The following is a 27038-nucleotide window of genomic DNA, read 5'->3' as shown; positions in this document are numbered from 1 at the left end:
ACTGTCAGAGTTATACACCTGATAGGGGTTCATTTGGAACCCCCCCAGGGACCCCAGAGGGACCCTGAACCACACTTTGAGAACCCACACGGCCCCCATAGAACTCATCTCCAGTGTGTGCTTTTGTGTGCGTGTGTGTGTGTCTGTGTGTGTGCGTGTGCGTGTGCGCGTGTGTGTGTGTGTGTGTGTGTGTGTGTGTGTGTGTGTGCGTGTACGTGGTCACATGACCAGCGTGCTGGCAGGGTAAGTGGTGATGTACTTGTGGCTCTGCTCTGACGCGTGCAGTTCCTCGCTCTTCACACAGGGGGCGCCCTCCCAGGAACCCAGCTCCTGGATGAGAGACACAGAGAGAGAGAGAGAGAGAGAGAGAGAGAGAGAGAGAGAGAGAGAGAGAGAGAGAGAGAGAGTGAGCCACATATCAATTAAGTCGGTAAGTCATCAGCTGGCACCGTTGCATTTTGGGAATTAGAGTGTTTCTCCGTGGCTGCCTCGTACAGTAAGCTACAGCAGGGCTGTATTAACCATTGGGTCGGTGGGGCCGTTGCCAGGGGCCCTTGGCTCTCAGGGGCCCTTGGGGGAACTGGACCGCATGGTCATTGACAATTTACTCAAATTAAATGTATACAGTAATTAAAAATCAAATTTGCGGGTCCCTCCTCTGTTGTCTACAGGTGTTTTTTTGCCCACAGATGATCATCATGGCTTAAAATCCGAGCTGGGTAGTGCGCGTTATGGTGGGTTATGGTGGAGGGTGTAGGGGGCCCCTAAAAAATTATCGGCCAGGGGCCCTCGCGGGGGTTAATCCGTCCCGGAGCTACAGTATAACACATTGGATGCCCACAACGTGACGTTTATATATATTAACACTTTGGCTGACTAACTCGTCCAGGAACGAGATAAAAATCCCGCGGTGCGACGCCACGGCCCAAACAGGTGCTGCTGCGGCAGCTGGTGAGCGAAAAACACTACATATCCCATGATGCAACTCGGCCCGCCAGCACCCGGAAGCGCATAGGCTCCTATTCTTTGCTGCTGCAAAGAAACGGCTTTATCTCGGAAATCTACTTCCACAAACGCTTTGATCACGGAGAACCGCTTTTTTTTCACGGCGACACTGGGCCGCGATCGTCGGCCGCAGTTAGGATTTTAGATATCCGTCTGAATGTAAACACACTCGGCCGTCATTACAACATTGTGAATTTCCACAACATGGACACGATCGTGGCTTCCGGGGCTCTTCAAAATGAAGTTCAGGTGAATGGCGCCACTCTGTAGCCAAATAATTACCAAAATAATGGCATCCAAAGTGTTATTGACATTCACAAACCGATGGCAGAGTAGTCCGAGCATTTCGGGCAAAAATCGTGCACTTTATGATAGAAGCATGAAATTTGGCACACAGTTAGAACATGCCATGTGGACATTTTTTGGCTATAGGGACATCGCAGATTTGTCTTTGGAAACTTGTAGGAACAATCAAAGTTGGGTTCTCATAGACTTTACTATACATTAAAATAATACAAAAAATAAATATGCTTTAATTAGCATGTGAGGGGTCACACTGGGTGTTTTTCGGGATTCTGAATCCAATGCAAGCATTTGTTTTGGCACGAAAAACATTCCTTTCTGAAAAACAGCCCTGACAAAACTGTGAAAAGTGATGACTCATCACTAAACCATAGTTTTATGCGGGCCGTTTTTAGCCCAAGAAATGTTTTTCGTACCAAAACAAATGCTTGCATTGGATTCAGAATCCCGAAAAACACCTAGTTTGACCCCTCACATGCTAATTAAAGTATATTTATTTTTTGTATTATTTTAATGTATAGTAAAGTCTATGAGAACCCAACTTTGATTGGCTCCCAAAGGTTTCCCAAGACAAATCTGCGATGTCCCTATAGTCAGAAATGTTCCATATGGCCTGTTCTAACTGTGTGCCAAATTTCATGGTTCTATCATAAAGTGCACGATTCCATCAAAATACTGCCCGAAATGCCTGGACTAGAGGAAACCATGCAAGGAACCAACCTGTTCATCAGGAGCGGTCAGGGGTTCAGAGTCTTGCTCACGGACACTTCGGCAGTAGCTCTGGATCAGCGAGGTCTCGGCGGGTCGGCGAGGTGTCGGCGGGACGTCGGCGGGCCGGCGGGAGCGGGGGGGCAGGTGGTAGGGTTTGTGGGCGTTGTCTTCACTGAGGGCGGAGCAAGTGAGCAGGTCCTGGAAGATAGCACGCGGAGGGGAAAAAAGTATTGACATTTTGTACATTAAGGACCTGGAATCATTTAAAGCTCACCAGCTCACAGGTGCATTCTCAGCAGCAAGCTACACAGCGAAATGCAACCCCCTCACGGCTCAGTAAAAAACATATAAAGAAAAGGCTTTCAGGGCTGAAATTCAGTTTAATAGTTATTAAATAGTAATTTTAAGATTTGTTTTATTTTGGAAAAGTTACAAAGTATAGCTTTAATGTTAGAGACGTACAAAGGTGTGTTTGTTTGAGAGAGAGTGTTTTTACTGGTGATTCAGTCAGAGTGTATGAAAGGGTGCGCTCGTTTTATTGTCCACGACATTGCAAGCGGCGCGAAGGCCAGCGGACCTTGGTCCTGCTCTTCGCCCCCGAGCGCCGCAGGCGCGAGTGGCCGCGAAGAGCGGGCCAGGGCCGCGCGGCCGGCGGAGCGCCGCGCGAGTTACGAAGCCGTGGTGAATGCAATCGTTATATTTATGCCCAGGCCGTAAGGCCTGGGCAAGCCCACGATAAACGCCCGCGCAGTCCGGTGCGCATTTCCGAACGCACCCTTTCCCCAAACTCGGACTGAAACACCAGTAAAAAACACCATCCCGTTTGTTTGAGCGGGGTCTTACCGGTACTTCCTGGGCGGAGCCGGTCGGGGAGAAGAGCTGCGTGTGCAGGCCCTGATGCCCCTCCCACTTCCTGTCTGGAGCCTCCCACTTCCGGTCTGGAGGCCCCTCCCAGGGGGTGTGGTCACATGGAGACTCCACCTACACACACACACACACACACACACACACACACGTTCCTATTAACCACACTTTCACTTTCATAGCCACTGAGCATTCTTCGGTCTATTAGACGTCTAATGTACATCTAAACAATGGTCTAAAATTGGTCTAATCAATGTCAGCCCTGCCTATGGAACTCGCCTTCGGCTCGTTCCTGCAGCGAGGCTAGCGTGCAAATAACCGTGAAAATGCACACCCTCTCGTGTAATATTGCTTAAGTCTAAGCTTATAGACGTCTGAAAAACATGGACGGGGGGGGGGGGGTATTACGATACCTCTTGTTTGATCTTCTTGAGTGGGGGCTGCTGCTCCTCTGCTGGGACCCCCGTAGAGATGGTACAGTCCATGGGCTCCTGCTTGATGGACCCTACCATGTCCCGCTCCAGGGGGGAGTTCTGGAAGACAACAACAGAACACAGGCAGCGATTAGAGCAGTGTTTCTCCTCCTGTCACCCCTGAAGGACACTAAACTGTTTATACTGTTTATAGCACTGCTTTTCAACCCTTTTCATATCAAAAATACATTATGTATTATGTACACTTATGTATTTTTGTCTCCACCAGCCTTCGGGGAGGGAGAGTATGTTTTCCCCTCCGTCCGTGTGTCCGTCCGTGCGTCCGTCCGTGCGTCCGTCCATGCGTCCGTGCGTCCTCGCAGTTTGTGAGTGCCAAATCTCAGTCGCCGTTGGCCCGGTCGCTGCCAAAGTGAGCACACACATTCCCTGGATGCCAATCTAGAACCTCTGCCCTAAATTTTTCAAATGGGCCTTTTCTAGCGCCACCTAGTGGCCGATGTCCGCAAAACACATTTCTGTGCACTACTCTTACAGATTTTGTCCAAAAATCCTACAAATCGGTAGGCAATATCTCGACAGTCATGTGATCGACACGGATCTGTCCGATTTTGCATATTCCATCCTGATTGGCTAAGATTGGCTTCCAAAGTTTGTGGGATTGAGCCGTTTTGAACAAAATGCCTCAAATCACAAACGCAAAGTGCAATTATCATGAAATCGCACACACACGTTACCACTAGGCCGAGGAAGAAATGCCACTTAATTTTTTTTTAATCAGCCTCATGGTGGCGCTATAACAGCCCGATTTGTGGTTTTACCTATAACTCCACCGATCAGTTTCAAACTTTGTAAGCGCACTCCCTAGAGGCTAAGGATAAACCTTTGCCCTGCATTTTTCACATCAGCCTTTTATAGCGCCACCTTTGGGCTGACTTATGTAAAACACATTTTTGGATATTACTCCTTGAGATTTTATCCAAAAATCATGCAAATCGGTACACAGTATCTCTATAGTCATGTGATCAAGTCCGATCCGTCTGATATTTCACATTCCATCCTGATTGGCTAATATTAGCTTCCAAAGTTTGCAGGATTGCTCCGTTTTTGAACAAAATGCCTCAAATCAGCAACGCAGCTTGCGATTACTGTGACATTTGCCACACATATTCCCACTAGGTCAAGGAACAAATGCTACCTTTTTAACATTGTCCTGTTATAGCGCCACCAGCAGGTAGACTTTAGCAAAACACATTTTTGGAACACAATGCTTGAAATCATGCATGCAGCGTCCGATTGCCATGAAAGATCTAAGGTGAAGAACATATGCCACCCTTTTTACATTGGCCTATTATACATAGTATATATATATATATATATAGTAGCACCACCAGGACGCACGGCCTGGTGGAGACCTGTGCTCGGAAGAGCACTGCTTCTAGTTTAACTTGTTTTTGGTTAGAGTAGTTAGTTAGGCAGGCTTTTGTTTCACTATGCTAGTTGGTAGCTTGTCTTTGTTTAACCTAGCTGCTTCTTTTGTCGTTTTGCCAACATCGTCGTTTTGCAACCTCGCCTCAGACTCAAGGCCCGCGGGCCAAATCAGGCCCATGAATGAATCATCTTTGGCCCGCGGGATGATATTTAATTACTATTAGAACTGGCCCGCTGGTATATTGCACGCTCCACCATAATACTACAAGTCCCACAATGCTCTGCGAGCGCATTGGTGCATATCGAGGCAAGCAGCGGAAGCGTATCTGATATATGATTAATATTAGTGCAATAACATAGCCTTCCATATGTGTAATAATTTCAACAAGTTTTAAAGAAACATTGAACCAGTCCGGCCCTAAATGCCATGGCCGCGGGAACTAATTTAAAGTAGGGGGTGCTGTCACGCGCCCCTCATGCACGCGCGCGCAGCGAAAATTTGGCGGTTTTTATCGGTTTTTATCATGTTTTATTCGGGTTTCCGCAGTCTATTTTTTAGCTAAATGTAACACAATCGGGAACGGCTTTCCTTACATCTCCACATGCACCATCCAGCAAGATATAGCCTGGATTTTTTGGTACCAACAGACAGTCAGACAACAAGTGCCAGTTTCATAAAATCATTCAGTTCCCAGAGCTTTTCAGTTAATCTACTTAGTTACTTTACACCACTGTCTGCAACAGCAAGCATGATGGTTCCCAAACTTTTTAGCCCGTGAACCAAGAGACATTACTACCCTGTACCAAACAAGTAGTGAAAATAGCAGATCTACAAGCTCACAACGAGTTGCTTCGCACTGCGTTGTGACCCATACAACGTGTCCGCCGCATCGGTCCAGACCCCAGTGTTAGGAAACAGCTGGTTCTGGTACACCATAGCCATTAGCCACTAGCTAGCCCAAACATTAGCCAGGCAGCACAGCAGCATAACATAGCATTCATCATTACAAGTCTATATAATATAGCCAAGACTCACCAGTGAGGACGCCAGGGCTAGCAGAGGGCGATGTTTAATGCCTTTATAGCCTAGGTTGTGTTGTCTTGGTGTTCTATTCCTTTATGCCCGTATTGTTATAATTCACCGAGTCCATGACGCATGTTACGCACGGAGAGACAGACGCTCAGACAAGTTAAAAGGGAAGTCCTTTGAAAGCCATTTCCTCTCTAAACAGTGCCCAGAAGCACATTTCAAAACAAGAGTCTTTATTATTTTTTTGTCTATACAATCGATCATTCAACACATGTTTATTTTGAAATTGTACTGGAAATAGAAGTAGCCAACAATAGCTCCTACTTCACGCCACTGATGTCAGAGCCTCTACTTGCCGATCGGCAATATTTTTCCCCCAACCCGCCTTTGGGGGTGCGGTGGGGGGTGCGGTGGGACGTGGGGGAGGGGGTGCGGCCGCACCTCCAGCACCCCTACTTCCCTCGGGTATGCTCAATGCGTGCGTGCATTCTCACCAGCAGTTAGGTGGTATACTTGGTGTGTGTGTGTGTGTGTGTGTGTGTGTGTGTGTGCGTGCGTGCTTGCTGGTGTGCGTGCGTGCGTGCGTGCGTGCGTGCGTGCGTGCGTGCGTGCGTGCGTGCGTGCGTACTCACCAGCAGTTTGTAAGGTGTGTACTTGGTCTCGTGCGCAGACAGGGAGGTCCTGAAAGGTGTCGGGGTGCGAGGGGTCGACTCCAAGATGGAGCGACGGATGTTTGGAGTCCTGAATCTGACAGACAGACAGACAGACAGACAGACAAGTGAGTATATGTCTAGACTAGAGTGGTGTACTAAGCTGACAAAGAAACAAGGACACGACTAGAGAGTTTTAGTCATAGTCTTTTGAATAAAATGTCATTTCGTTTTAGTCATAATTTCACCTGAACATTTTTTGTTTTAGTCTGATTTTAGTCGACTAAATGTCATAAGATTTTAGGCGACTAAATCTACAGTTGATTTAGTCAACTGAAATGTATTTTGGCAGGCCTTGATGGCATCGTAATGACTGATTTTACACTTGGTTGCGTGCTGAAAATAGCCGATCTACAAGCTCACAACGCGTCGCACTGCGGCGCGTTGTGAGCTTGTAGATCTGCTATTTTCAGCACGCAACACCTGAGAGACAAACATAACCAAACATAAAATGACTCTCTTTTCCACTAGTCCCTCCCTAACGTTTTAGTCTAGTTTTTATTTTGTTGACGAAATATATTGTTGTCAATATATTTAGTCTTAGTTTTAGTCATCACAGCTTAGTTTTTATTTCGTTTTTATTTCGTTTTCGTCAGTGAAAAAAACGCAGTCGACAAACATTTTTTGTCATAGTTTTAGTCGACGAAATCAACACTGTGAGAAAGACATGTTTTCTTAATTTCTCCACATGACACCGTTTGACAGGGTGTCTGTCTAATATATACAGTACATGGTGCTGAGCAGTTGGAAGGACATAATAATAACTAGAAAGATGCAATTGGCAATTGCAAGTGTGGTTGCCGACATGACTATATTCTACAGTAAACTAACTGTCATGTGAAGCTCCACCAATCCTCGAGCTAGCACCACGTACTCCCCCATTGAACTCAATGGACCTACTATTTTTAGTCTGGATTGTTTATCCAGGAACATAAAGCTGGACTACTAGGCAACCACACTGACACCAATATAATACTAATACGAAGAAGAACAAGAATTACAGTTGGATGGACATCGGTGGTTTGGCGTCGACCGGCGAGCTCAACTCACTGTCCTCCGAGTGCTCCGGGCTCATTGATTGGTTGAGAAACTGTGAGACAAAGGAAATGCAACCAGTCAGAGGATGGCTCAGGGGTTTACAGAACATTTCAACCAATCAGAGGGTGGGTCAGGATTTCACAGAACATTATAGGTCAGGATAGGCCAAGAATCACGTGATCTCAACAAAACCCAGATGGATTACGTAAGGGATAACATCTCACTCAGCGGTCATTCAAGTTGATATGCCACCGACCCGGAGCGGAGGTGGCACGGTTACTTACTAAATAAATTAATACATTGATCCAAGTAAAGAATATATATATATATATATATATATATATATATATATATATATATTTCCTTGCTTACTGTAGTGAAAGTGTTGCACTGGCCGTCTGCAGAGCGCAACGTCGCCTCGACGCAAACAAGGACGTTTTAATCAAATAGAATCCAGAATTTGGTTACTGCATTGTTTATTTCTCTCTTCAAATGTTTTTAAAAACATTCTTGAGAGCAACATTTAGTTGTAAATGACACTGTTTGTTTACATGGCTGACATGTTGGATACGGCTCTAAATCCACGCTGTACAGCCTCAGTGCAGCAGGTGCTCTGAGCCTTTGATTAGACATCGGCCTGTTATAGCGCGGAGCGGTCTGTTATTGAAGCAATAAGCCACAAGAGGCGAGTGGTTACCTAGTATTTTACACCGGCTGAGAGGCGCGGTGAGACACGAGGCGCAGCCGAGTGTCTCCAACCCTCTCAGCCGGTGTAAAATACAAGTAAAATACAAGTAAGCCTTGCGTGGCTTATTGCTTTTCTAAAACGGTTACAATATGGCAACCTTAAAAAACAATTGACACGTACCAATTAAAACTGTTCTATCTATGTCACTAATAATTCACTATAAGGTCTGCTCTGCAAGAAAGTAGTCCCCAGCTACAAGAAAGTTGTGTAGAAAGTAGTTCCCGGCCAGGCTGCAGAAACAACACGCCTGTTACTTGCAATCAAGTTCTCTAGTCTAGCTTCACAACACTGTGGAAAGAAATAACGCACCTGGGTTTGATATAAACTGATTAAAGGTGTGGGTTATAGTCTCACATACCACAGCAATTAAAGGGAAACCAGCCAATCAGAATCAAGGAATGGAACTAGCCGTTTTAGAACCAGAAATAACACACCTCTGATTTCAGCGATTGACCAATCAGAATCAAGCATTCAAACAAGCCGTGCAATGATCTCATTAAAACACAGTTAACAAAAGTGTCCTTTAGAGTTTTTAAATGTTGAGTTTTAATCATGTATTGTCCTTAATCGCAGTAATTCTGCCCACAGTAATCATAACATGATGTTTTCATATGGTCCCATGCCTGGAGAGAACCAAACCATTCCAGACACAAGGTGGAGAGGGAAATGACAGAGGGCACACTGATTGGTTGTGAGAGATGATGTCATCAGATGACCAGCTTGGCGATTGGAGGGCTACCTGCGAGGGTGAAAAGGGGAGGAGCTTTCTGACTGGAGGAGGCTCGGGGGCGGAGCAGGAGAAAGCGGCCGATGGCATTGCACCGCGAGCGGATGCTCTGCCCCGATTGGGCGAGGCCCCGTGTGCCTCGTCCAATGAGGAGAGGCTCTGGGGAAAGGGTGCGTGAACAACATGTGTCAAGACCTCCGCTATTAGACGCGGTCCACTCAAAGAGTCTCCTAGTGACTGATGATCATATATATATATACTGGTCTAAACACACGGGTCGGGACCCAATGTTTAGGCGATTCAGTGGTCTGGAGACTCTCTCAATGGAGAGGCTTGCTCGGTTGAAAATCTGTACGGCAAATCAGCGTTGCTTTAACCCATTTAGGCCTAGAAGTATTGAATGCTTTAACTATTGAAAAATAGCAGATATACAAGCTCACAGCGCGGCACCGAGTGCCACGCTGCGAGCTTGTAGATCTGCTATTTTTTTAAAGTCGTAAAAATGTGTGCAAATCTTTGAGTATATGTATTTTCAAAGCGAACGTTTGTAACTCAAATTTTGCTTCTGGGGGGAGGGTCCCTGGAACTAAATATGTTGAATGGGGTTCCGTGGCCAAATAAATATCAGTTTGGGGGTCCTTCACATGAAAAGGTTTGAGAACTACTGGCACAGTAGTCTCTCAAGAAGAGACTAACTGAGCTCCAGTTAAGTGAAAAGGACCTTTTCTTTGACGATGGCTAGCCAGATTGCTGACATAGAAACATTTAAAAAAAGAAAAAACTCACCAAAACAAAGGTAGTATTATGACGAGTTGAAAGCTTACTCTACTTAGTGGACGCAGTCTGGGCCCCCCACCACACGCTTAGTCGCTTACCACATGGTGGAATATTTTTCCTTTTGCCCTAGAAAGGTATTTTAGGCTTGTGGTGGGGGGCCCAGACTGCGTCCACTAAGTAGAGTAACATAGCGTTAGGGAGAACTCCACTAACGCTATGGACCGGAGCTAACGTCGCTGGTGAATGCTAACTTGTAATCTGTCCTATATAATAAACTGGTGTCATGCACACATGTGGACGTACCGAGTCGATGACAGACTCCATGAACTCTGGCAGAGTGCTGGTATTGTTGCTGGTGGTGTTGGTGTTGTTCCCCTGGTGGCCAGAGGAGGCGCTCTCCTCCGGCAGGCAGCCCTGCTGGTGGGGCGGGGGCGGGGCGGCCTGGGCGTGGTGATGATGCAACGCCATGGCCACGCCCTCCAAGCTGTCAGTCACAGAGCTGTGGTTCACCCAGCTGGGATAGGGCAGGTTGATCTGGGAGAGAGACACAGAGAGAGAGAGAGAGAGAGAGAGAGAGAGAGAGAGAGACAGAGACAGAGACAGAGAGACAGAGAGAGAGAGAGAGAGAGAGGGACAGAGAGAGAGAGGGGGGGAGACCACTGTTAATCTCGCTGCTTCATCCAGCTGATATTGATTGATTGATTGATTGATTGATTGATTAATTGATTGATTGATTGATTGATTGATTGATTGATGTATTTTCTAGAACTTATCCACCTGTTTCCGCGAGAATTTACTGTAGCATTATTTGCGGGACACTTCCGGTTAACAGCAGACATACAAGCTCACGTTGTGTCGCAGATGCAACTGTTGTGAGCTTGCAGATCACTCGCGCCTGCACATTCTGCGCAATGCGCGATGGGATGTTGGAAAGTTGTGGATAGCATAGGGAAAGGTACAGTTTACTGTACTGTAGAAAGAAGGGTCAGGGGAGGGTAAGGCTGGGCTAGGTTTGTTATTGCCAGTTGCGAACGGCTGCCGCCTGTAAGTGGTTTCTCCTTTAAGACCTTCAGTAGGGGGTTCCACATTTTGGTTGTATTGCAGAAGAACGAGTTTGACCCTTTCTTTGAGGTGACTCTGGGTTGAACGTGATCTGTGGCGCTGCCTCTGGTGTTGTAATTGTGGATGTCCTTAACGTTTATAAAGTATTTTGCCAGGTACATGGGTATCTTAGTGGTGTGTAGTGTATCTTGTACACCAGGCCCATTGCAAGTTGCTGTACTCTGTCATCTACTCTGAGCCACCCCACTCTTAACTGGTGAGTAGCGGTGAAGTGCGTCTGATAGGGAAGGTTAAGCAGGACCCTAATTAGTTTGTTTTGGGCTGTTTGGAATTGTGGGCATCCTTGACGTTTTGGAAGTATTTAGTCAGGTAAGCTACTCAGAGGGTGATGATGAGCGTTTAGGAGTGTTCACACAGACACACAGACAAAGCTAAGGCTACTAGGCAGGAGGTAGAGAGGCCACGTGTTTGATCCCGGGCTCCCCCAGACTTGGTGTGCTAGAGTCCTTGAGCAAGACTCTGAACTGCTCCTGATGAGCAGGTTGGCGCCTTGCATGGTTTCCTCTTGCCATCGGCGTGTGAACGTGATTGTGAAATAGAATAGGTGAACGTGATGAACTATCATTGCGAAGCGCCTTGGATGAAGGCGTTATATTATGCACCATTCACACGCAGACAGACAGACAGACAGACAGACAGACAGACAGACAGACAGACAGACAGACAGACAGACAGAAGGGAACTGGAAGGTTGCACAAGGATGCCAAACCAAGCAGGGCTGAGATAAGATTCTGTTTCATCACTTCTGTGGAAACACCAAGACCCCAGATGTTTCCTCCTAACACACACACACGCACACACGCACGCACACACGCACGCACGCACGCACGCACGCACGCACACACACACACACACACACACACACCAACGCACCCATGCAACTATAGGCAGGGTCACAGATAACCATTTCTTGTGTTGACACACTTTCACACGTCAACGCTACATGCAGTGACACACACACACGCATAAATGCACGCACACACACACACACACACACACACACACACACACACACACACACACACACACACCATGGCATGGATGGCAGCCGTGTGGAGTAATGTGGAAGGGCAGCATGGCAGCCTTATAGAATCACTATCCCTAGTTAAAATATGATTATTTTGGGGGTCCCCAGTTAAAATATGATTATTTTGGGGGTCCCCAGTTAAAATATGATTATTTTGGGGGTCCCCAGTTAAACTATGATTATTTTGGGGGTCCCCAGTTAAACTATGATTATTTTGAGTGTCCTTGGCCGGAAAGTAGAGGGATATACTTCTATGAACAGGGCTGCTTGACAGTTTTCAAGACACCAGTATTGTAAACATCTCTATGGTTTAAAGAAACACTTCATAGTGCATACCAGAACAAAATGGTCCCAGGATATATTTGCATAAACCCAAACTGAGAACTTGATTGTTATGAAAGCTGTAATGCTAATGAGTGTGTGCTCCACTATCCAAAAAGACATAATCTAGTTGTGAGATCGTTGCCCTGCACCTTGAAACCTGTGGCTATAGAGCAGTGGTTCTCAACCTTTTCAGGCTGGGGACCCCCAGAATAATTATATTTTAACTGGGGACCCCCCACCCTGATGAGCACTAAGAGTTGAGGCATTACATTTTGTATAACACGGTTCCTCACAGCATGTAGATCGGCTATTTTCACAATTTCTGCCTCTAATATTAGACAATTTGGCCAAGGTTTAATTTGTCATTTTAGAGGTATTAAAAAGTCCTTAAATTGTCACTTTAGCCCCTCTATACACTTAACCTTTGTTGGTATGTTTACTGTTGAGTGAGAAAACAATGTTGCACATTAAGTTAATCATCTGGGGACCCCCCAAAATAATTCTGGGACCCCCCTGGGGGTCCCGACCCTCAGGATGAGAATCACTGCTATAGAGGAGTAGTACAGGAAAAGAGGCTTTGTATTTATTGTGACATAAATGATATTGAGAATGAGTTCCACTTTATGTTCTGCTGCCCTTTGTATCATGAGCTACAAACATATTTCATAAGTGTAAAAACCTAGATTTGATATGGTTGATATATCAAGTGACGCAGATAGACTTGGTTTGACTTTTTGAACACAAGATATTCTCACTTGCAGAATATTTAGAGAAAGCATGTGACAAACGGACAAAGAACACTAATATGTGATGTAAACTTATTTTGTTTGTGGGGTATTAACCATGCATTTTTTTTCTTCATTTATTTGTTTATTTTTACTGGTGCAGTTTCTATCTCCTGGATGTGAATGGGGTATTGTTTATTTAGGTTTTGGTGTCTTACAATGCCGTAAGGCAGGGTTTTTTTTTTCAGGCCAAGGACCCCTTAGTTGAGAGAGAGATGAAGCAGGGACCCCCACAACCTTTTTCATAGATACCATATAGTTGCATCGTTTGACAGCACGATCGTCAGTGTATTTTGGATTCATGTCAATTTGTGTTTTCAGAAATGTAACTACTTGAACCGTCAATACTTAATAAACTGGACCTTTCACTCTGTACTTAGTCTGCTCTTTTTCTCTCTCTACACCAAACTTCTCTACACCAAATCTCTCTACACCAAACCTCTAAAGTTCTCAGAATATGGACGCTAGGGTGAAGTGGTTAATATAAAAAAGGAGAAAAAAAGGTTTCTATCCCACAAGGATTTGGAGGACCCCCTGTAGTAACTCTGAGGACCCCCTAGGGGTCCCGGACCCCCTGTTGAAGACCCCTGCCGTAAGGGATGGGTCTTTATGAAGATAAAATCAAATAAAATGTCATTCATTCATTCATTCATTCATTCACGCACACACGCACGCGAACGCATGCACGCACACACACACACACACACACACAGACTCACAGGTAGTGATGGTTGTCCCCTCAGTTCGTTCTCGGTGGACATGAGCAGCAGTTCAATCTCCTTCACCCTCTGCTCCTTGTCTGGGTCTTCATCACTGTAGTGTCTCTACCAAAGAGAGAGAGACATAGGGTTACTACTGAGAGAGAGAGAGAGAGAGAGAGAGAGAGAGAGAGAGAGAGAGAGTCTTCGGCACTATTAGTGGATCTGGGCGAGTTCTGGGCGGAGCCGTTTGTTTTCACGCCCGTCGGCAGGTTAGTTAGGTTAGGTTTAGGGTTAGGATTAGGCATAGTTTTACTGAGGTTAAGGTTAGGGTTAGGGTTAGAGTTAGAGTTAGGGTTAGGTTTAGGTGGTCGCACCTCCGCATGGTCCAAGCAAACAAAAAGGAGCGCTCCCTAGCTCCAGTTCAGCCAATCAAAAGCTTCCATATGCGGGGTTTGCCCAAAACTCATGTGCGTTTCCAAATAACGCGCCAATACCAGACCTGGACATTGTGCGGCCCTGGGGGCCATGTGCGGCCCTTTGGTTGGGGACTGCCCCATAAGCCATGTTTCCATAAGCTTATTCGGAAATAGGAAGCGAATTATCAGAAATTCGCATTAAGACAAATGTTTCCATTTGCGGGTGTCATTCGAATTAGCGACGGTCGCATGAGTTGATCGGGCTGATTTTTTTTTTTTTTCAGACCGAACCGAGACGTGAGCACTGCACGACTGCTGTGACTCGATCATCCTCCAAGTTTCAGGGTTCCTCTGGAAGGTCCCACGATTTTGTAACCCATTTTTCACCCAGCGCCAATATCCTAAGCTGTAATCCTGGGCTCTGCTCTCCCTCTGCCAACCTGGGGAGAGTCCTGAACTGAGCTCATGCTTCCTTGCATGAGGAGTGAGCATGCCGCTTCTTTTCACCTGAAAAGGGGGGATTTGCCCCCCCCCCCCCCCCCCCCCCCCCCCCCATCAGGCTTGCCAGGGGCTCTTATGCCTTAACTTAAAGGCATGTCCATACTGTCTCCGACCACCCAACTTTTTGACAGAAAGGTCCGGTTCAACTACAAAATGAAGCCACTTGCATCTTCTGAAAAGCATAATCTCGAATTAGAGTTCGGAACACTGTGGGTCGGAAACTCAGAACTCCCCAACGAAAGGTTTGGTGCTCGGAGACAGTATGGATAGGCCTTTAAGTTAAGGCACTAGAGCTGGTACTTAAGACAATCAAAATACAGCCCTCAAATGGTTAAAGAAACACTCATAGTGCATATATCAGAACAAAGAGTCTCAGGATATATAGATAATATTATCTGTATAGCAACCGTCCCATACTGGGGGAGGTTAAATGATTATTACCTGGATAGCAGCCGTCCCATGCTGGGGGAGGTTGAGGAAGTTTAAATGCAGCGCCATGGGAACCGGCACCTAGACGAAGACCAATCACAAGACAGGTTGGATTCATAGCCTGACCAATCACAACGCAGGTTGGATTCACAGCCTTAAAGGAGTAGTTCACCCCCAAAATGACTTTTTCTTTCTATTGATTACTCATCAACCTTGGAGACATGAGTTCAATAATATCTTTTGGTATGTGTTGCATTCCCAAGACAAAAAATGTATTATAGAAAATTAACCCCTATTGATTGCGGATGGGGACCCAAATGCATTTGGGACAAAAAACAGGTTCACTTTGCTGGCAAACCACACTGATAATCGAAAGCAAAAAAAAAAAAAAATATCGATAGCAAATAATTATCGATAGCAATAATAATTTTCTATAGAATTTTTATCCCACGATTTTGTAACCCATTTTTTTTTTTTTTTTCTTTTTGAGTGCCAAGTGCCTAAGCTCTAATCCTGGGACCAGGATTACTGCGTGTTATTTGTGAGGGTATCTACCCTAGGAGACAAGGGGAGAACATGCAAACGCCGCACAGAAAGGCCCTTTTTGCCAACCCCACCTAGGGTATGGGCACCTAACCTAACAATTGAATACGGGACTTCCTGCAACAGAGTATAATTATCTACATTGTACAATATTGATACATTTCTCTCTCTCTCTCACCCTGTGTGAATACATAGTCTCTCTCCCCCGCTCTCTCACCCTGTGGGCGTCCGAGACGTAAGGGTAGTTGAGCCCGACGTGATTGGCCGAGAGGTGGTGGTGGTGGTGGTGGTGGGCGGCGGCCTGCGAGTATCCCATGATGTGATTGGCTGAGGCGGGAGAGGGGCTTCCCTTGGAATTGGCAGCGCTAAGGTAGCCTTCCTGCTCCACCTTCCTCCTCATGGTGGAGTTCCAGTGGTTCTTTATGGCGTTGTCTGTCCTGTTGCCATGGTTACACCACACACACACACACACACACACACACACACACACACACACACACACACACACACACACACACACACACACACACACACACACACACACACACACGTTGATTAGGAGAACAAGCACACGTGCCAACGCCAAGACAAAAGACATTGTGAACTAATCCTCCACACACTCCACAGCTTTATCAACGCACGCACGCACACACGCGCACGCACACACACACACACACACAAACACACACACACACACACACGCACACACAGATAGCCTTTATCAGCACAGTGCTGTTACAATGGCCTCCATGCAAAACTCCCTATCTGCTATAATCCTCTGTCTGTCTGTCTGTCTGTCTGTCTGTCTGTCTGTCTGTCTGTCTGTCTGTCTCTCTGTCTCTCTGTCTCAGTATGTCTCAGTGGGGACTTTAAGCTCCCACTTTTTTCAGGACGGTTCCGCTAGGCGGAAGTACAGCTGCTGACGCTGTCGCCGTAGCAGTCAAAATGCTTAAGCGAACAGCCGTCGGGTCCCTCCCCTTTACTGAACTTTTCTCATGGTGACGCGGCAATGCAGCAGACGTTGTAGACGCTACGTGGAAAGGGAGCTTCTGCCATAGTAGGTTTATCTATAGATAGATGTATAACTGCGATGATATTTGAATGTTTTCTTTGCTTGCTATATATTATGTCCACGAATTGAAAACCAAGGACTTCCAACATAAAAAAGACGTAAAAGGACTTATTTGGGATGTTCCTTTTAGGCAGGGTGTTTAACTGTACTTGTACTGTACTGCATTTTTTTATTGTATTGACTATTATGGTATTGACTATACTCCATTTTTGTCTAATAAAATAATCAACCAATGCTGTAGCCGTCGGATCTTAAAGTCCGTAATGTATCTCTCAGTGGCGTCAGTTCAGCAAAAGCTAGGGTATGGCAAAGATGGGAGTCCTCATGGATAAGAGGCATTACATTTTGGATAACACGGTTCTATTGGCTGCGAGGCGTTGCGAGCATGTAGATCGGCTATTTTCACAATGTCTGAAAAAACGCATTTTGGCCGTTTTTTACACAGGTTTCTACGGTTTCTTGGGCTGGATATGGCAGCCTGGAATGGTTGGCATGTTAGTAAAAGTGCCACAATTAACAATAATGCATTGCACCTGTGCAGCTGACCTGCGGAACCTGGGAATATACCATTTTTATCAAGATGGGGAGAATATAATTATAATACCTTGTTAAAGTGAACATTTTGTTAAATAATTTAACAACATAATAACCAGCACAGATAGACAAAGAGACATTCATGGATTTATATTTAAAAGTAACTTATATTCTCCCCCCTGGACCCAGGGTATGGCAGCTGCATACCCCTGCCATACCCAATTGACGCCCCTGCTCTCTCTCTCTCTCTCTATCTCTCTCTCTCTCGTCTCTCCCTCCCTCCCTCTCCTCCCCTCTCTCTCTCTCTCTCTCTCTCTCTCTCTCTCTCTCTCCCTCTCTCCCTCTCTTCCCCCCCCTCTCTCTCTCTCTCTCAGTCTCTCTCCCCCTCCCTCAGTGTGTGTGTGTGTGTCAGTGTCTCTCTGCCATACCTTCCAGGCAGCAGCTTGGCTATCTCTGCCCATCGGTTGCCCAGCTTGTCGTGGGCCTGGTAGATGATGCGGTCTTCCTCCTCGGTCCAGGAGGTCTTCTTCACCTCGGGGTTCAGGTGGTTGTGCCAGCGCTCGCGGCACTGCTTCCCGATGCGCCCGCGCAGGTGCTTGGCGATCACCGACCAGCGCTTGGCGCCGTACTTCTGGACCAGCTCTATCACCTGCACAGAGAGAGAGAGAGAGAGAGAGAGAGGGGTCAGGGGCATCAATTGGGTATGGCAGGGGTATGCAGCTGCCATACCATGGGTCCAGGGGGGGAAGATAAAAGTTAGTTCTGAATATGAATCCATGAGTCTCTTTGTCTATCTGTGCGGGTTATTATGTTGGTAAATTACAGTAAAATAACTACAAATGCAAAATTTAACAAAATGGTGACTTTAACAAGGTATTATAATTATATTATAGGTATATATAATTATATATTATATGTACTTCTTCTTAAAATAAATGTATCATGCCTGTTGCTAAGGTATGGCAATATGACTGGTGTCTTGCACGCGCGCAAAGGCGCCCGTGCAAGACACCAGTCATATTGCCATACCTTTGCTTTTACTGAACTGACGCCACTGAGAAGGGTGTGTGTGTGTGTGTGTGTGTGTGTGTGTGTGTGTGTGTGTGTGTGTGTGTGTGTGTGTGTGTGTGTGTGTGTGTGTGTGTGTGTGTGTGTGTGTGAGAGAGAGAGAGAGAGAGAGATAGGATTGAAAGTGAGAATAGAGAACGGAGAGTACCAAAAAAGTTATGGTAAAGTTCATTAGTCTGTGCCTGCAAAACTAAGATAAAGGAGTAGTTCACCCCCAAAATGTCTTTTTTCTATTGATTAGTCACATCATGGAGACTTGAGTTCATTCGCATTCCTAAGACAAAAAAAGTTAAAAATGAAAATCACCCCCATTGATTCCGGATGGGGACCCGAAGTGAACTATTCCTTTGAGTTAAGTTAAGTTAAGTTAAGTTAAGTTAAGTTAAGTTAAGTTAAGACAAGTCATACATTAAATTAAGTTGTATATTAAGTGCAAACTAGAACTTATCTTAACGCTTTGCAACTTAACATGTTGTGAGCTATATAACGATATAACGATATATATCCCCCCATTGGGCTTCATTTCTCTTTTGTGTCTGGAGTTAAAAGGGGTTTGGGAACCACTGGACTTCATTCTGAAAATCTATTAGGATTAATGTGTTTGTTTGCCTGAAACTAAAAGGTTGTAGAAATAGCTGTTTGAGGAAATTAAAACTATTGGTAACACTACATTATACATGCTATTTTCAGCCCAAGAGGTTTGGTGCAGAGAGAGGGGGAGGGGGTTGAAAGGTCCGGTTTAACCCATTTAGGCCTAGAATTATTGAATGCTTTAAACAGTGAAAAATAGCAGATATACAAGCTCACAGCACGGCACCGAGTGCCGCGCTGCGAGCTTGTAGATCTGCTATTTTTGAAAAAGTTGTGAAAATGTGTGCAAATCTTTGAATATATTGTGGAAAGCGAACGTTTGTAACTCAAATTTTGCTTCTGGGGGGTCCCTGGAACTGAATATTTTGAGATGCGGGTCCGTGGCCAAATACATATCATTTTGAGGGTCCTTCACATGAAAAGGTTTGAGAACCACTGACATAGTAGTCTCTCAAGAACAGACTAACTGAGCTCCAGTTGAAGTGAAAAGGACCTTTTCTTTGACAATGGCTGGCCAGATTGCTGACATAGGAACATAGGGGTTTTCAAAAAAATCTTAGAAGGATTCAAAAGACACTTATAGAATGGGCTCAAAATTCAAATTTTCAAGATTTTTCAAAAATAGCAGATCTACAAGCTCGCAGCGCGGCGTGAGCTTGTATATCTGCTATTTTTCACTGGTTAAAGCATTCAATAATTCTAGGCCTAAATGGGTTTTAATAAGTGGTTAAATGTCTGAAAATACACATTGAATCCAACTTGGACAAACAAGTCGCTGAAGTGATCTATGAAATCTATAAGAAAGATGAATTCATCTGCAACACAATTTCTCAAGGGGTGCTTGGGTTTTAAAACCATTGAAGGTCCCTGCTCTATTGACCACATTCACACCGTAGCCATCTTGGGATTGCATCACCGCACTGCACAGATAAGCAAGTCTTACACACAGAGACGTTGCAACCTAACTTAGCTTGAATATCGTGGACATAACCTTCGATCCAATTACTGTAGCCCTTCTTTAGAATCCTTTTGGGGATGTTGATGTTGTCATCTGCCCATTTGTCAATTTGGTCAAAATACATTGTGGTAACAGGACCATCACTCCCATTGTTTACAATGGTTTGTAATGTAGGTGATGCCCATGTGGTGACGCAATCCAAGATGGCCGCGGTGTGAACAAGGACTGTTGCCTCACTTACCAGAAGCCCCCCCCCCCCCCCCAAGTTCCAAGTAACACATGTGATTACTGTTTCCACCCTGTGGTGGGAAAAGTACTAAAATATTTTACTTAAGCAAAAGTATCAATATTGCAATTCAGAAATACTCTGTTACAAGTAAAAGTCCGTAATTCAAAATGTACTCGAGTAAAAGTGCAAAAGTATCTGCATTAAAATGTACTTTAAAAGGATCCCTGGCTAATACAACGAATATCCCTTAATACATTATAATTGTCCTCTATAACTACAATGTAAAATTGAAAACACCTTAAATATTTTATTTCTTTTAGAAATAGCTAATCTTTCACTCAATAGGGGAAATGCCTGTCGCAAGTTGATGATGTCATAAATGTCATATTGTCATTTTTATGGCATGCATGTGCAAAAGAAAACACAAACACATTTGAAATATTGATTTGATGCTCATATTAACCATAGGAAGTATTACATTTGTTTTTATTTGCACATGCATGCCATAAATTCCATAGGGATAGATCACAAATTACATTTATGACATCATCAACTTGCGACGGACATTTCCCCTATTGCGTGAAAGATTAACTATTTCTAGAAGAAATACCATATTTAAGGTGTTTTTAATTTCACATTGTAGTTATAGAAGGCAATTATAATGTATTAAGGCATATTTGTTGTATTAGCCAGGGATCCCTTTAAGTACCCAAAGTAAAAGTACAAAATGTCTGTAGAATAGCAGATCTACAAGCTCACAACGCATCGCGATGCGATCATGCGACGCGTTGTGAGCTTGTAGATCGGCTATTTTCAAACAGCCATGGTATAAAATAAGGCTAAAGTGGTTTATGTATGTTTTATAATATTAGAATTTATATCTGCAAGGTAACTAGTAACTAAAGCTAGAAGAGTGGTGGCACTATGTTGGAAAAGCGTTGATGCCCCTATACGCTGAGGATGTGGCATCGAGAACTCATGAACTCTATTGGACTGGAGAGACTAACTTATATAGTATAGGGGTAGACCTACACCCCCACCCGGTCACTTAGATCAGCCAACACAGGGATGCTGACAGAACCCTCGCTCAAAACTCCAGGGCAAAAATCCACTCGTCCGAGACAGTTTGCCCTCCTGGCCCCCAAGTTGTGGAATAAACTCCCTGTCGCACTTAGAACAACGGACTCACTCGCTAGCTTTCGCCGTGGACTGAAGACTCACCTTTTCAGACTCCACCTAAACCCTTAGCACTACAGAAAAAGAATCAATGAATACATGAAGCTAGTTAGCATTTGTTTTTGTTTTTTAGGTTTTTTCAGAACTTTGATTATATTGTGTTTTTTCTAGATAGATATCCATTTGCATTTGTTATATTGTTGATGATGTACTGACATATTATCTTGTTTATTATTGTGATGTTATCTGCTTATTGTAAGTCGCTTTGGATTAAAAGCGTCTGCTAAATGCCTAAACTGTAGACAGAACGAGTTTGACCAGCTTTGGGAAATATATATGAATGCTACGGAAACAAACACTTGGGGATGATGCTCATATTCACAATAACAATATGTGGTTGAAGAGAAAAGGGGGGAAAAAATAAAAAAAATGGGAAAGAAAATGATGAAACAATGTTATTTGAAGAAAAGAAAATGTGGTATGTGTGTGAATGTGTGTGAATGTGACTGTCTTTATGTCTTTGTGTGTTATATGTAAAGAAAAAACAATAAAAATGTATTTAAAAAAATTATAATAATAAAAAAAACTAGTAACTAAAGTTCTCAAATAAATGTAGTGGAGTAAAAGTATAATATTTGTTCTGAGATGTAGTGGAGTAGAAGTAAAAGCATTGGAAACTGGAAATACCCAAGTAAAGGAGAGATACCACAACATTACTTAAGTAAATCTACTTAGTTACTTTGCGACACTGTTTCCACCCCTCCTTGCAGGGTGTTTTTATCATCCAGACCAACACCTGCAGAGCTGTCGTCTCCAGTGTGGTGAAACCAGGGAGTTTCCAACTCTTTACGCCAACTTACTGATAATCATTACACACACACTGCCAGGGAAATACAACCCTGATCAACCAGTGGTCCCTGGAGGTGGTCCCCACCAGGTGGTCCCCAGCTAACTTACTGATAACCATTACACTGCCAGGGAAATACAACCCTGATCATCCAGGGGTCCCTGGAGGTGGTCCCCACCAGGTGGTCCCCATAGGTAACTTAAGCCCCTTTTCCACTGGCCCAACACCACACCACACCACACCACTCCACACCACACCGCCCACTTGTGTCAGGTTTTCCACTACAAGGACCTGGGTAGAGTGGTGTGAAAGCGGTACTAAACGTGGTACTAAAAAGTATCCAATCCAGAGTAGGTCTGAGCTAGGCCAAACAGGGCCAAACACTTCAATGACTGATCACTCACTGACTTTTCATTTAGACCACCAGGATATAGTTGTAATACATGATAATAGACTCTATTGTGTTATAACCACTATTATAATCTATTATAGTGTATTATAATTATCATAGTAATACATTAATAATTTATAGTGTATTATAATCACAGTTACAATCCATTATAGTGTATTATAATTTAGGATATTATAATCACAGTTAAAAGGCTCAATTTGTTTCTTACTGATAGGGTTACTTTTGTGTAATGGAAAATGTAGATATTTTTATGTGGTGTGGTGTGGTGTAGTGTGGTGTGATGCTAAAGCTGCAGTCGAAAAGGTGGTCCCCATAGGTAACTTACTGATAACCATTACTCTGCCATGGAAATACAACCCTGATCAACCAGTGGTCCCTGGAGGTGGTCCCCACCAGGTATTCCCCATAGGTAACTTACTGATAATCCGCTGGCTGGGAGTCTGCCATGGAAATACAACCCTGATCACTACTTCCCCCGGGGGGACCACTGTTTTTTTTTTTTTTTGATTTTTTTTTTTTTAGGTTTCATATAAAGTTCTTTACTGATTTAAATTGATAGACTAGACAGCATTTGTAGTTTATATATAACGTGTTTTACACAACATCTGCGTTACTTAATTGACAAGAAGTCTCGACAATTAGAGAATGTACCGGTAGAAGAATTGTTATTTTGATCAACGTTTGCCTGTTATCTCTCCTATGGTACCCACATCAATTGGGGACAAAATCTCATCCAACGATAACAAAATATTCTGTAGTTTTGGTTCTGAGAGGCTAAATGTCTCTGACAATCCCACATTACTCACACACTCACCCTTGTTAAAAAGTTAAAGCTAAACTATTTTATTATGATCAGGGCAGGAATTTCAGGGAGGTCATGAAGGCCATGGCCGTCGTTGCCCCTCAGTTTGGCCTTGTGCCCCTCAAACCAATGGCATGACCTGAGGCCACAGTGGCCTTAATGCCCCAGCTGACTGTAGCACTTTCTGTCTCGTTCTCGTCATGTACACCAGTGTCTATTTCTTGTCATGTAGACCAGTGTCTCTTTCTTGTCTTGTAGACCCCAGTGTCTCTTTCTTGTCATGTCATATCATGTCAGTGTCTTTTGTTGAGATTCTGAAATCTTAACTCCCCCGAGTCCCCATCTTTAAACCAATCCAGTGACTTTGATCGGTGCAGGGCTGAGCATGGATCAGATTGTAAATACCATCATTTATCTATTTCACTGCAGATTAGGTTATCATCCCTAACCCTTAAATTTAACAAATTCTTTCAATGGACTAAAATCATGTTTTATTTGATGGCCTTCCTGCCCTGGCATTTGGGCTTTGTGCCCTCAAAAAATGGACAACACCAAAGGCCAAATGGCCTTGCCCCTAAAATGACGAAATTCCAGGCCTGGTTATGACAGTAATCATCTTTGCTATATAACTGTAGTTTTCAACCCTTTTCATATCAAGGTCCATTATTTATTCAGCATTTGAGCCACAGAACCACCGTTTGATGATATTTAGCCTCTCAGACCCAAAACTATTGAATATTTTGTTATCGTACGGTTGGATAGGATTTTGTCCAGAATTCCATACTGTATTGATGTTGGTGCCATGGGAGAGATAACAGGCAAAACGTTGATCAAAATAACAATTCTTTAAAGTTGAAAGTTTAAATGTTACCCTCTGGTCCTCCTCCTTGGTCCAGGGTCCTTTGATCAGCTCTGGGTTCAGGACCTTCTGCCAGCGGTGCTGACACTGCACGTCTGTCCGGTTCTGAGGAGAAAGTAATCTAAGTAAATGTAGTCTGTCCGGTTCTGAGGGGTCACATGATGTAAAGTAATCTAAGCAGGGACGTGCTGGGCCCCTGATTCAGCCCGGGAAAAAGAGTTGTAGAGGCCCTCATTGCGTGCTATTAGAGAGAGAGATCTCTCTCCATAGCGCTGCTGCTACTCAAAGATTTGCCATTTCAGATCATGACAAGTGACAAGCCAGTGAGCCAATTACATGAGTTATATTTCGTCGTTGTCGGGTGGAAACCTTGTATGTCCAAAACCGTTTGTTTTGTATTTATAATTTAAAAAAATAATGAAACTAGTGAAAACAGCCGATCTACAAGCACACAACGCCTCGCACTGCGAGGCGTTGTGTGCTTGTAGATCTACTGTTTTCACTACTTTTGTGCGACGGCCTTGTATGATGAAGCAGGGCTTTGCTTTGCGAAAAAAAAGTAAAAATTTGAAACTTGGAGATACAAGGCTTCTGCCCGACATGTGACGATTTACTTATGGCTGGCCTGGACCGGCCGGGAATGAACCGGCCGTTCGGGAGTTGTCTCGCTTTTCCCAATGGCCAGCACATCCCTGAATCTAAGTACATGTACTGAGGGGTCAACATGAAGGAAAGTAATCTAAGTACATGTACTGGTGGCGGGGTCAACATGAAGGAAAAGTAATCTAAGTACAATGTACTGAGGGGTCAACATGATGGAAAGTAATCTAAGTACATGTACTGAGGGGTCAACATGAAGGAAAGTAATCTAAGTACATGTACTGAGGGGTCAACATGATGGAAAGTAATCTAAGTACATGTACTGAGGGGTCAACATGATGGAAAGTAATCTAAGTACATGTACTGAGGGGGTCAACATGATGGAAAGTAATCTAAGTACATGTACTGAGGGGTCAACATGATGGAAAGTAATCTAAGTACATTGTACTGAGGGGTCAACATGAAGGAAAGTAATCTAAGTACATGTACTGAGGGGTCAACATGATGGAAAGTAATCTAAGTACATGTACTGAGGGGTCAACATGAAGGAAAGTAATCTAAGTACATGTACTGAGGGGTCAACATCTAAGTACATGTACTCAAGTAACTGTATACAAGCCATTCAGACTTGGACACATCTGGTGTCATGTTAGATTTGAAGTTATAGTTTAGCAAGCTGTTCAAAAACGACAGATCTACAAGCTCATAGCAGCACAGAGTGGATGTTAAAACAGCAGATCTACAAGCTCATTGCGGCACAGAGTGATGTTTTTTGGGGTCAACTACTCCTTTTTACACACCGAGCAACCTGACCCTGTGACCCTACACCGGGTAGGGTCACAAGGTCAGGTTGCAGACTGGTGTTGCATGTGAAGTAATGTGAGTAATGTGAAGTAATGTGAAGTAATGTGAAGTAATGTGAACTAATGTGAAGTAATGCAGATATTTCTTTACAGTGTATGCGCTGAGGTCACATGGTGTGTGATCTCACAGCTGTTTACTTGCAATATTAACATAGAAATGATTATACATTTAAACACGTGACTGTGACTCTGACAGTCTGAATGCACAGTCAGGATTTAAAGGACAACTCCACCGTAAATAACATCCAGGCTAATTTTCCCACTCATATTGATCTCAAATGACTGTCCATGGGGTCTATTAGCAGAAATGCCCCTGTTGTCCAGTTTCCCCAGCAGAATCCAGCAGCTCTCATAGCATAGAGTGGAGCCTATAAGCCTATCGCTTTTACACTATTTGTTGTGGTCAAAAGTAAAGTATTTTGACCTGAATGTGTAACTAGTTGTCATTACAAACACATCATGCCTTGATTGTCCCACACAAGCCACCACAGTCTCATAAATCATGTTTTGGGGTGAGCATTCGGGCACAACTGCCAATCAAAGTGAATTGTCCTTTATCTGAATGCGTATGCGTGTGCGTGTGCGTGCGCGTGCGCGTGTGCGTGGTGCGCGTGTGCGTGTGTGTGTGTGTGTGTGTGTGTGTGTGTGTGTGTGTGTGTGTGTGTGTGTGTGTGTGTGTGTGTGTGTGTGTGCGTGCTTACCGTCATGGAGCTTGCGATCAGCTTCCAGTCTTCAGATCCGTGGAGCTCGACCAGTTTTTTCAACTTCTCGTCCTGAAAACACAGCAAGCTATTATTTATTTATTCATTCATCACAGCTAGCAAACACATGAGTGTAATTATTATGAAACTGATAGTGTAGGCCAGGGTGACCGCGAGGCGACAAACCATCCTGGGCTCTGCCTCTGCCTCTGCCAACCTGTATTGTGATAGTAATCATTGCTATAGAGTGTTTGTTCAGTACAGTGTTAAATAGCTCTATATTGTGACAGTAATCATTGCTATAGAGTGTTTGTTCAGTAACAGTGTTAAATAGCTCTATATTGTGACAGTACTCATTGCTATAGAGTGTTTGTTCAGTAACAGTGTTAATAGCTTCATATTGTGACAGTAATCATTGCTATAGAGTGTTTCTTCAGTAACAGTGTTAAATAGATCTATATTATGGCAGTAATCAACGCTATATGTGTTTCTCAAATGGGGGTACGTGTACACCTAGGGGTACGCAGGGGTACTGCAGAGGGTACGTGAGAAAAAACAAAAAAACTAGAAAATGGGTATATCGTTGTTGTCGGGTAGAAACCTCGTATCTCCAAGTTTCACATGTGTACGTACTTTTGCAAAGTAAAGCCCTGCTTCATCGTACAAGGCCGTCGCACAAAAGTAGTGAAAGCAGCCGATCTAC

The 27038-nt window shown here is 44.2% G+C and overlaps 1 protein-coding gene across 1 annotated transcript in view; it reads right to left on the bottom strand.

Annotated features, from left to right (window-relative positions):
- Window positions 1–219: 219 nt before the first annotated feature.
- LOC308300766 (transcriptional activator Myb-like) overlaps window positions 220–27038 on the bottom strand; it is a gene marked incomplete at both ends in the record, with an annotated part of 44585 nt that continues 17766 nt past the window's right edge. Inside the window, 14 exons of the mRNA XM_080744667.1 lie at window positions 220–330; window positions 2029–2217; window positions 2863–3000; window positions 3297–3416; window positions 6408–6522; window positions 7487–7575; window positions 9011–9157; window positions 10079–10309; window positions 13753–13857; window positions 15093–15161; window positions 15841–16060; window positions 17658–17878; window positions 24184–24276; window positions 26336–26407. Coding sequence (XP_080600793.1) covers window positions 220–330; window positions 2029–2217; window positions 2863–3000; window positions 3297–3416; window positions 6408–6522; window positions 7487–7575; window positions 9011–9157; window positions 10079–10309; window positions 13753–13857; window positions 15093–15161; window positions 15841–16060; window positions 17658–17878; window positions 24184–24276; window positions 26336–26407 — 1920 coding nt within the window. The remainder of the gene's footprint in view (window positions 331–2028; window positions 2218–2862; window positions 3001–3296; window positions 3417–6407; window positions 6523–7486; window positions 7576–9010; window positions 9158–10078; window positions 10310–13752; window positions 13858–15092; window positions 15162–15840; window positions 16061–17657; window positions 17879–24183; window positions 24277–26335; window positions 26408–27038) is intronic.

The sequence above is a fragment of the Nannobrachium achirus genome (assembly GCF_963921795.1).
Source record: "Nannobrachium achirus genome assembly, chromosome: 16".
NCBI classification, from domain to species: Eukaryota; Metazoa; Chordata; class Actinopteri; order Myctophiformes; family Myctophidae; genus Nannobrachium; species Nannobrachium achirus.
The sequence above is the reverse complement of the archived record's forward strand: the minus strand, read 5'-3'. Positions and strand labels throughout refer to the sequence as shown.